Source organism: Neoarius graeffei, chromosome 8 (genome assembly GCF_027579695.1).
Source record: "Neoarius graeffei isolate fNeoGra1 chromosome 8, fNeoGra1.pri, whole genome shotgun sequence".
Classification (NCBI taxonomy): Eukaryota; Metazoa; Chordata; class Actinopteri; order Siluriformes; family Ariidae; genus Neoarius; species Neoarius graeffei.
In genome coordinates this window covers 53,549,295-53,561,392 of record NC_083576.1, presented here as the reverse complement: position 1 = coordinate 53,561,392, position 12,098 = coordinate 53,549,295, and the positions used below count along the sequence as shown (strand labels likewise).

General features: G+C 40.8%; 1 protein-coding gene across 1 annotated transcript in view; it reads right to left on the bottom strand.

Moving 5' to 3' along the window:
- Positions 1-269: 269 nt before the first annotated feature.
- Positions 270-12,098, bottom strand: part of slc7a2 (solute carrier family 7 member 2) — a 53,002-nt gene continuing 41,173 nt past the window's right edge. Inside the window, exons 8-12 of the mRNA XM_060927858.1 lie at positions 9,020-9,122; positions 8,369-8,556; positions 8,073-8,239; positions 3,344-3,452; positions 270-821 (exon numbers count right to left, since the gene is read on the bottom strand). Of these exons, the coding sequence (XP_060783841.1) occupies positions 667-821; positions 3,344-3,452; positions 8,073-8,239; positions 8,369-8,556; positions 9,020-9,122 (722 nt within the window). The 3' untranslated portion in view covers positions 270-666. The remainder of the gene's footprint in view (positions 822-3,343; positions 3,453-8,072; positions 8,240-8,368; positions 8,557-9,019; positions 9,123-12,098) is intronic.

Sequence of the window (12,098 nt, the reverse complement as noted above, 5' to 3'; positions counted from 1 at the left end):
AATAATATTATAGCTCTATTTGCAAAAAATGTCAGCTCTGTATTGTAGTATAGAACTAACTGTGTTATCTTAAAATAAAAAAGCAATACTCCTATAGTAGTTTCTGTGAAGTGAAAGTGGAACGAGCTTCTTTTTAATCTTAAAGAAAGGCCTAAACATAGCAGTGAAAATGAATTGTGAACAAAGAACTTGTTGGCAAAATATTGAGAATACTGCTCATGGTTTAAAAAAAAAGTGAAAATTCAGTGTAACTTGTCGATATTTGTTTTTAGCTTATGGGGAATTATAATGAAAAACATATTCAAATCTGACACTACCCATGTTGTGGCTAATGGTCTTTAACCCAACTATTCTCCATGCATCTGAAATGCCTTATTCTATTGAAGATGTAGTGTTAACAGTTAATCGGTTAATGTGTGAAATTCAATCCTCCTTTCGAGTTAAGGCACTTCTTAGTCTTATACTTGTATGATCATGTTTCATACATATTTCAAAAATCACAGTGTTCATGTCAGGATTAATCTTAAGCTCTTCAGAGAGAAAGCAGTGTCAGTGCATGCCTGACACTGGGCTCAGAGGAGAGCTGGGCTCTCAGCTGGTAAAGCGCGATGGTTTGCTACACACAGAGTTTTAAGGCAAAATCAGCTATAAACAGCAATCCATTCTTTAAAGCTGGCTGGTCTTCTCTGATTGGATGCATTTGTCCACAACACCGTCCTTTACAAACATCCTCTGTTTTTCTGGTACATTTTCAGTGCTCTGCCGTTGCCTCTGGCGTTCGCTGCTGTGCCACATCCCATAACCGAAATAAATAAGGAAACCTGTAGAAGAATAAAACACTTGCTCTGTGTATGCCTCGTTCACCCAGTTCTTTCTTGGTCTACTCTACACTGTGTGCACAATTATTAGGCAAGTTGTATTCCTGAGGATTAATTTTATTGTTGAACAAATACAGTGCTCTCAGTCAGTCCAAATTAAACCTAAAACCCGAATGTTTAACAAAGGAAAAGGAAGTTGAGGCTTTCTCAGGTGAATATATGTGTACACAATTATTATGCAACTAAATGAAAAGCTAAAATTTTCCCATCTCACTTGTTTATTTTAATTTTTCAAGTAACAAATAAACACTTCTGGCATCAAGCAGCATGGTGGTGTAGTGGTTAGCACTGTCGCCTCACAGCAAGAAGGTCCTGGGTTTGAGCCCAGTGGCCAACGAGGGCCTTTCTGTGTGGAGTTTGCATGTTCTACCCGTGTCTGTGTGGGTTTTCTCCAGGTGCTCCAGTTTCCCCTGCAGTCCAAAGATATGCAGGTTAGGCTAACCGGTGGCTCTAAATTGACTGTAGGTGTGAGTGTGAATGGTTGTGTGTCTCTGTGTGCCAGCCCTGTGATGACCTGGTGACTTGTCCAGGGTGTACCCCGCCTCTCGCCCATAGTCAGCTGGGCTAGGCTCCAGCTTGCCTGCAACCCTGTACAGGATAAGTGGCTACAGATGATGGATAGACTTCTGGCATTTCAAAAATATTCGGTGACCAGTATAGCCACCCTTCTTTTCAACAACTCCCATGAGCCTTTCATCCGTGGAGTCTGTTAGTTTTTTGATTTGTTGACAATCAACTTTTCGTGCAGCAGCAACTACGGCCTCCCAAATGCTGTTAAGAGTGGTGTATTGTCTTCCGTCACTGTAAATATCATGTTTAAGAAGGGCCCACAAGTTCTCAATAGGGTTTAAGTCAGGTGAGGAAGGGGGCCATGTCATTACTCAGTCATCTTTAAGGCCTTTGCTGGCTCACCAAGCAGTGGAGTATTTGGATGCATGTGATGGTGTGTTGTCCTGCATAAAAATCATGGCCTTCTTGAATGATGTAGACTTCTTCCTGTCCAACTACTTGAAGATTGTATCTTCTAGAAACTGGCAGTAGGTTTGGGAGTTGATTTTAAGTCCATCTTCCACCCGAAATGGTCCAACTAGCTCATCTTTAATAATAGCAGCCCATAACAGTACCCCTCCTCCACCTTGCTGAGTCAAAGTGGTGCTGTGTGTCCATTAGTGATCCAGCCACGGGCCCATCCATCTGGTCCATCAAGGGTCACTCTCATTTCATCCATCCATAAAACCTTTGAAAAATCTGTCTTCAGATATTTCGTGGCCCAATCTTGACGTTTCAACTTGTGAGTCTTGTTTAATGGTGGTTGTGTTTCAGCCTTCCTTACCTTGGCCATGTCTCTGAGCACCAAACACCTTGTCCTTCTGGATACTCCAGATAGGTTGCAGTTCTGGAATATGGTGGCACTGGAGGATAATGGGTTCCTGGTAGCTTCATGTTTAATCCTTCTTGAGTCTTTTGCAGTTAATTTGCATCTTTTCTTCTCCACACATTTTTTGCGACCCTGTTGACTGTAACAAAGCATTTGATTGTTCTGTGGTCACATTTCAATTGCTAATGCCCAGGTCAGACAGCAGGCTGCAACTAGCTTTCAACTACTTGCGTCTCTCTGCGATAACAAAATCGCAGGTAGACGCAAGACTGGTCATGTAGCATGTAGAGGCAGGCAGTCGTGCAATGCTTGAGTGACCAAACGCAGGTAGTGGCAGCTAGACGCAAGCTGACACAGGGGAAGATGAGTCTTTAGAGATGGCTGCGATGCATTGCAGGTAGTTTACAACAAATAGTTTACAACAATCTGTGAGCCGTCTTATGGCCTTATACAAGGGTAAGTCAAAAAGTTCTAAGATAAGTTGAAAAAAAACTATTCATGAAATTAACAAAGCTATTTCTCTACATATCCTCCATTTAAGTCGCCACCCAACCGATCGCAGGTCACAGCATGCGTCTTTCTGTCGTCTGACCTGGGAATTAGCTGTTTCAAGAGTGCTGCATCCCTCTGATAGGCATTTTACAATTTTTTGTCTTGTCAGTGTCTGTTAAATCTGTTTATTAGCCCATTTTGCCTGAGACAAAGAAGCTGCCTAATAATTATGCACACCTTAATAGAGGGTGTGAATGACTTTAGGCCACACCCTCCCTCATTACACAAATAAATACCACCTGAGAATGCTTAAATCCAATTAGCATTCAAGCTGGTGGTTGGAAAATATGCATAGAAATAATGGTAGGGTTAGAGTACTCACTTGCCTAATAATTGTGCACACAGTGTAGGGTTCAGATATACTGTATCTAAAGCGCCGATGAAAATTTGAAGCATTTAGTAGTGCCAGTCATGCTTAAATAAATTGTTTTGGAGTGCTAATTGCTGATTGTGTGTGGGTCTGCATGTGTTTGAGGTGTGTGTGTGTGAGAGAGAGAGAGAGAGAGAGAGAGAGAGAGAGAGAGAGAGCACTTACCCATAGTCATCCAAACAGAAAATCGGATCCATGTGTCTCCACTCAGCTGCAACATGAGGTAAACATTGACAAATATACTCAGAATGGGCAGAAAGGGGAGCAAGGGAACCTGTAAAGCAAATAAACAGCAATGAACATCTGCAGTAGTACCCAATAATACATGGACTGAAACTTAGTCTGTGTGTGAAGTCAAATAAATGAAACACCACATTACTCAGTTAACTGAACCAGGCACTGTATATTAATAAGTAAGCTTTTTTTTTTTTCAAATATTGTTCAATCAATGCTGTTAGTTGGAAGCTTCATATTCTTTGTACAGTATTTAATATAGTAATTGGTGAGTTTATCATTCAAGCTGTACCAAAAAAAACTTTCCTAAGTGTTTATTAAAGGAGAACTGAAGTCATTTTTAAACTTGCTTTATTTCTTAATTATCATGTTATTCAGTTACGTTTTCGGTTTTAGTAACCTTATGTCGTGACGCGTATTGGCAACTAATTGAAAGAAAGCACAACTTTATTCATCACACACTTGTGAAATTCCTCTCTGCATTTAACCCATCTGAAGCAGTGAACACACACATGCACACACGTGAGCAATGAGTGCACACACATACCCAGAGCAGTGGGCAGCCATGCTAACAGCGCCCGGGGAGCAGTTGGGAGTTAGGTGCCTCACTCAAGGGCACCTCAGCCCAAGGCCGTCCCATATTAGCCTAACCGCATGTCTTTTAACTGTGGGGGAAACCGGAGCACCCGGAGGAAACCCACATAGACACGGGGAGAACATGCAAACGCCGCACAGAAAGGCCCCCGCCAGCCGCTGGGCTCGAACCCAGAACCTTCTTGCTGTGAGGCGACCATGCTAACCACTTACACCACCACTGTAAATTAATATTTAATCTAATTGCAATTAAATATTATACTTATCGGCCTATTTGGTTTTTAGCCATGTTGAATTTAGCTCGTTTGGTCCACGGCAGGCGTCACTTATCTGCGCGATCTTCACGAGACTTGTGCAAGACTTCAAAACGTGAAGTGTCAGCCAGGTGTCAGTGCCGCCATTTTGAAAACTGTTTTCCAAATGAAATATTGCACAAAAGCGAGTTTAAATGACGATTACTGCCTACTTTTTTCAAACTTTCCTGATTGCTATCAAAACAAACAAAACTTCCGGCTTGATTACATCCATGTTCGAAGGAGGCGCGCGCGCATCTTTTGACAACATTGGCAGATGTTGGTCACTTTGATTTCCGCTGTACATTTTACTTCCATCCTATGATGTCTCACACAGGTCTCAACGAATCTTGTTTATGGCCGTTGCTTTGACATATGGACTGATATATTACATAACATATTTCAAACACTCATAACTTGCTACAGCAGTGACAAAATAGCTGTCAAAATGCATTCCTATATTTAATAAAATGAGATAAATAGAATTTTGATAATAAAAAATTTGCCCTCAGTTCTCCTTTAAGTTAATTCAGCACATCTTTGTTGGCCTGTCTAAGTATGCATGAAATTTAGGCTAAATTTAGCTCTGTCTGTTTCCGTTAGCTAAAGTTATGTTCCCTTAAAGCTCTATTAGATAAGCCTTGTTTTATCTGTTACATTAATGTAATCTTTGTTTGTTGTTGTTGTTTTCCCATTCAGTAAAGCCTTGTTGACATTTGTTGGGTACGGTTAATCAGCAACTTCAGACACAGTTAACGGGCACAGGGTTTTGCTGAAGATATTCATCCTAACTTACTGCTTACCTGTTTTACCTGTTTATTTGTTCTTTCTGTTAGTGCATGCATCAAACATATACATTTATTCTATTACAGTGTCAGAACTTTACTATTTACAGGAAACCTTGGCTTGGATAAAAGAACATTTCTTATCTTTGTATTGAAGGTGAGTGTCACATCCATGTGCGCATGGTTCGAATTACCTGGGAGCCAGTGGGAGCTGAGCCCTCATAAAGTGAGGACTGGCTCCCATGAAAGCAGTAAAATCATATATCTGCGGGGGTCTCTAAAAATGCAGGATCATTATATTTTAATCACAAATGAAGCTCATTTTCCTTCAATATGCTGAGTAATGTTTATGTTAGATAGACAAATAGCCTTAAATAATAAGAAGAATCAACATGTTTTCCAAACATGTGCATACTCTTGTGACTGCAGCACCACCACGCCACTATGCATGCAGACTATCCTTTTGAGAGCTTGTGAACGTTGACACACACACACACACACGTTAATCCTTTCAGAAGAAGAACCACTTGACCTTGGTTTCATTCATTAGTTAAGTTTTCAAAAAAAAGATCATGACCATAGCCTGGTGAAAACAGACCACTTTGGTCTATTTTGTCTGTGTGATGGTAAGAGAATGGCTCTTACTTTCTACTAGTGGAATGCATTCTCCATCTGTTTAAAAGTGTAGGCTATAGGAAAATAGCAAAAACAATATGTTCAACAAAAAAACAACAACAGCAACAACAAAACACTACTCTGTGTGTGTATAGCCTAACGAACCACGTAGCCTCTCACTCACGGAAGGCACATCTGTTAGGCTATTTATTTATATATTTATTCACCGCGGCGGCACGGTGGTGTAGTGGTTAGCGCTGTCGCCTCACAGCAAGAAGGTCCTGGGTTTGAGCCCCGGGGCCGGCGAGGGCCTTTCTGTGTGGAGTTTGCATGTTCTCCCCGTGTCCGCGTGGGTTTCCTCCGGGTGCTCCGGTTTCCCCCACAGTCCAAAGACATGCAGGTTAGGTTAACTGGTGACTCTAAATTGACCGTAGGTGTGGATGTGAGTGTGAATGGTTGTCTGTGTCTATGTGTCAGCCCTGTGATGACCTGGCGACTTGTCCAGGGTGTACCCCGCCTTTCGCCCGTAGTCAGCTGGGATAGGCTCCAGCTTGCCTGCAACCCTGTAGAAGGATAAAGCGGCTAGAGATAATGAGATGAGATGAGATGAGATTTATTCACCGCATCTATGCACTGTTCCCTTTTTTTTTAAGAGACCCTCACAAAGATGAATTCATAATTCAAACCCTGCATGTGCGTTTGCGCCCGAAGATGAATATACGTGCACAGTGGGATGCCTCGAACTGCTACTCACATGCATGTTGTGCTGAAGCTCATTAGGACTAAGTACCTTGCTCCTGTTCCTGATTATGGGTGGCACAGTGGTGCAATGGTTAGCACTGTTGCCTCAAAGCAAGAAGGTTCTGGGTTCGAGCCCAGCGACCAAAGGGGGCCTTTCTGTGTGCAGACATGTTCTTCTCGTGTCTGTGTGGGTTTCCTCTGGGTGCTCCGGTTTCCCCCCACAGTCCAAAGACATGCAGGTTATAAATAAGAGCTGGTCCAACCAATTCACTTCATAAGTCACATAATTAGTTGATTAAGATCCAACTGTGTGCAATCAAAGTGTCACACGATGTCTGTGCAAATCAACCTGTTTTGGAAGGACCCTGACTCTGCAACACTACTAAGCAAGCAAAATGAAAACCGAGGAGCCTCCAAACAGGTCAAAGACAAAGTTGTGGAGAAGTATAGATCAGGGCTGGGTTATAAAAAAAAATCCCAAACTTTGAATATTCCAGGGAGCACCATTAAATCCATTATAGCAAAATGGAAAGAATACGGCACCACTACAAACCTGACAAGAGAAGGCCGCCCACCAAAACTCACAGGATAGGCAAGGAGGGCATTAATCAGAGATGCAACAAAGACACCAAAGATAACACTGAAGGAGCTGCAAAGATCCACGGCGGAGATGGGAGTATCTGTCCGTAGGACCACTTTAAAGCCATACACTCCACATAGCAAGGCTTTATGGAAGAATGGCCAGAAAAAAGCTATTGCTTAAGAAAGCATGTTTGGATGGGGCAGACTCCCCAAACACATGGAAGAAGATTCTCTGGTCAAATAAGACTAAAATTTATATTTTTGGCCATCATGGGAAATGCCATTTGTGGCGCAAACCCAACACCCTGAGAACACGATTGCTACAGTGAAGCATGGTGGTGGCAGCATCATGCCGTGGGAAATTTTTCATCTGCAGGGACAGGAAAGCTGGTCAGGACTGAAGGAAAGATGGATGGCACTAAATACAGGACAATTCTGGAGGAAAACCTGTTTGAGTCAACCAGAGGTTTGAGACTGGAACGAAGGTTCAGGTTCCAGCAGGACAATGACCCTAAACATACTGCTAAAGCTACACTGGAGTGGTTTAAAGATAAACTTTTAAATATCTTGGAATGGCCTTATCAAAGCCCAGACCTCAATCCATTTGAGAATCTGTGGCATAACTTGAAGATTGCTGTACACCAAGCAACTCATCTAACTTGAAGGAGTTGGAGCAGTTTAACCTTGAGGAATGGGCAAAAATCCCAGTGCCTAGATGTGCTAAGCTAATACAGCCATACCCCAAGAGACTTGCAGCTGTAATTGCAGCAAAAAGTGGCTCTACAGAGTATTGACTTTGGGGGTTGAATACCTATGCCCACTCCAAATTTCTGTTTTTTCATCTTAATTATTGATTGTGTCACAATAAACCAACAATTTTCGCCTTTAAAGTTGTAGGCATGTTGTGTAAATCAAATGGTGCTAACCCTCCAAAAAACATTTTAATTCCAGCTTGTAATGCGACAAAACAGGACAAACACCAAGGGGGATGAATACTTTTGCAAGAAACTGTATATTTTACCGACCTCAAGCATTTTGCAGTGTACATACCATGAACGACACCTTTTTGCTGGTCTGCGGTTGTCTACAGACCAAGGTGATACACAAGAAAAAGATGAAAAAGGATGCTGCCAACACTCCCAGGACCCAGGGCTCCATAGCAAGAATAGCTTGTCCATAATGTGTAATTAGTGCACTCATGACACACACTACGATAGCTGTAGAAAAGGGAAATGCATACATCAGTATGTGTGTGTTAATCAATCAATCTGCAATGTGGGAACAAAGGATTTACATTAAAAATTCTTTGCAAAAGACAGTGTTGGGCATGATGGCATGATGCTTACTAATGACCCCAATAGCCATGTTAACAGCAGTGGATGAGCTCTTTGTGGGCTGCAGGGAAGGACTGAGGAGAATGTGCACAGACATTTCTCCATCTCTCAGCCTATTGAGATGAGACTCAGACTCAGTCAGCTCAGACTCCCTGATCTCATTAGTTTTCGAGCTCTCAAGCACAGAGTCAGGACGATACCTGAAACAGAAAACTCATTATCATGACACCTTGATTTTCTGTTATTAATAATGACAACATTATGTCACCTGATTGATTAGACATTCATATTTAGGTTGCCTTTGAATCTTCCCTGAATGATATATTCAATTATTATACATACAGGACACTTTTTTGATGGAATAAAAACGTGTTCTATTCCCTTCTAGTGGGTTTCATTCATTTGGTTTGATAGCATGCAATATTGTTCACATATCGCTTATCCTACATGTATTACGCCACTCTACCCAATGGAGAATGAGTACTGAATATGGTTTACGATATGCATGGTTGTCAAGACATGACGTCACATGTCGGAGATGTAAAATGGCCGCCAGGTTTGCTTCGTTAAATATGGAAGATTTTGAGAGAATTTTGAAAGAGAAAGACGCGTTGAACACCCGAAAGGAATGTGTAAAAAGGAAATTAAGCCAATAGCACTAACCTGAGAATAAGAACACAAGCAGCAACCAAAGAGTATGCCAGCAGAGTGCCGATGGACATCATGTCCACTAAGGCTTTTAGGTCAAAAAGGCAAGCCATGATAGCTGTAGGATATGATCCAAAAAAAAAATCCCTTGTAAAGAACATACTGTATACAACAACAACAACAACTTGTTAAAATCTCTTTTACTAAGATGACATATTCAATTGGGAATTTATCAGTGGACATGCGTTAGAATTTAGTATGTCATTTAATAAATTGGAAGATGGTTTATTTTAACATGTTAAAGCAAAACATCAAATGGTTAAAGTGAACTTTTACCATAAAACGACAACAGACACTATAGTTAGCACTCCAAACAAAAATCTAGATAAGCATCTCTGCACATTTGTTTTATGGTGAAATATCACTTTTAAGTTGTTATAAATGTCTACCAGTAATATGATAAACTTTTATAAGTCTCTTTTGAATCTTTTTTTAAAGATGCAGCAAGCATAATTATGAATATGACAATTATATCTAGATTACCATATTTTTAAAATCACAATCAGGGATTTCATTACAACACAAGTAGGTTCCTGATACCATAAGTATTAAAGGTAGACTGCCTTTCAGATTTTTCAAGTGTAGCTCATAAAAAGAATTTTCCCTGACAGCCAATTATTTTTGTTTAGTGGACCGAAAGCTACTGAATTCGAATCATAGACTTCCAATTTTATTAGTTTTTCTTTTAAATAGAACAATTAATGAATTTAGGGCCATGTGTCTCCGCTCTTTTTTTCCTGCTTCACCATGATCCAATTCAAGATACTACATCCTGCATCACGTGGTGGGCTTTCCCCGTTCACACAAGGCATTGTGGGATACAAATTTGAACCAGGAGAGAAAAATGGAGGATGCAAATGAAATGTGAAAGACCAAGTACAGTAATGGAAAGCGAGAAGAAAAGATGTTATGTTGCGAAGGAAAGGAAACGCAGTACCAAACTAATAAATATTGGTGGTCAGCGAGCACCTTGGTGTGATCAGCTGTTTGTTTAGCGACAGAATGATCTAACTGTCAGTGCACGGTCAAGGTAAACCTGTAGATGGCAGTAATGCAACACTGGATGCCAGCTGCCATAAACCCCAAAAGAAGAATAAAAAGAAGCAGGTAAACCTGCGCATGCGCACACCGGATTTCCTCTGTCTGCTTGAAGTGAGCGATTTCATGCACATTATTTGCGAGGGAATCCCCTCAAATTAAATAACTTCCCAGCCACAGAATGGCCTGTTTGTTTGGGGTTTTTTTTAGATATTGCAGAAATAAGCATATATCACAATGACCAAATTTCAGAAGGAACGAGTTTATCAAATCGAAAGGACGTATAGCTTTAAATATAGAATAAACAATATAGCAAATAACTGACTGGAACACATACTGACTTTCAAATGGCTGGTTTCTGTATTACTATTAGTCAGTACCCAGTATTTCAGATTACACTGGGATGATATTGCTGCTTGGAAACCTTATCTAAAGTATTCATGAATTTTGTACTGAATGCACTGCATTGAACGAATTTTCACAAATCCATCCATCCATTATCCATAACTGCTTATCCTGTGCAGGGTCATGGGTAAGCTGGAGCCTATCCCGGCTAACTATGGGCAAGAGGCGGGGTACACCCTGGACAAGTCAACAGATCATCACAGGGCTGACACAGACACAAACACCAATTCATGGTCAATTTAGAGCCACCAATTAGCCTAACCTGCATGTCTTTGGGGGAAACCGGAGCACCTGGAGGAAACTCACGCAGACACGGGGAGAACATACAAACTCCACGCAGAAAGGTCCCCGTTGGCCACTGGGCTCGAACACAGAACCTTCTTGCTGTGAGGCGACAGTGTTAACCACTACACCACCGTTCCGCCATTTTCGCAAATCCCTGATTGTGGTTCATAAGCTATGATTAATGCTCTTCAGCTTTGACATTCAGGGGTTAAATTAGGGGATTAGAGGTGGAGAAGGACAAACTGTAAGTACTAAAACAATAACCACAACAATCAGGTCTGGCAATCTCATTGCAGTTATTCAAATTAAGTATTTAAAATAGAAACACTTGTTCCCATCAAACGTCAGTCATATAAATGCTGAGAAATTCATGAATAATGCATACATTTTACTGTTCCTTTATTGTCTTATGAAGGAGATGGAACTCTCCACTTTCTAAAGCTCAATTTAACCCCCTTTTGACATTACAATATGTAGCTTATAAGTAATAATAAGGAGATAATACAGTGTCTGGAGGTTATACCATTAATATAAAGCTGTTACAGTTAATCATTTTTGGAAAACATGGTAACGTCATTTCCTTATTCTTCACTTATTCTTATCATCAGTAGTTATTCCATGAAAAACCATCACTACTTTATTGTACGGTATAACCAATGAGCACCATATTATCTATGCTTATCTGTAAAGGGACTGTATGATTGCAGGTTTTCATTCCAACCCAGCAGGAACCACAGCTAATAGTCAACTGAAGATCAATTGATTAAAAAGGTGGAATCAGGTGGAATTCCTGTTTGGATGAACCAAAAACCTGCAGCCACACCTGCAGATGTCTTTACAGATAGAATTTGACACCTCTGCTTTCTGCGATAATACATTATGAGTAAAATATGTACATCTCTATCTATCTTTTACACTTATGTATGAAGAATTACTGGATATAATTTTGCAACACCAAAGGGCTCCCTAAAATCCCAAGTCAAAACGAAAGCTCTTAGCTGGTGTACTGAGTCAATTTGAGACATGAGCACTGATCCGGAGCATTGATACAGGTGGCTAAACTTACAAACAACCAGCAGGCTAGCAATGTAGACTATGAAACCCAGATTGCTTCAGTATGTACTGAATTATAGGGGCCTTGCAAAGCAAAGCTTGACCTCCTGGAGCCCTTTTCTCAATAGTTTATTCTCTACACTACACTCTGCCCTCTATGCAGCTGTACATAGGAGTCTTCAAACACTTGATAAACTCCTTCCCTCATTCCTGCTAGCATGAAAGTGCTTGTCCTCTACTGTTCCTCAAAAGA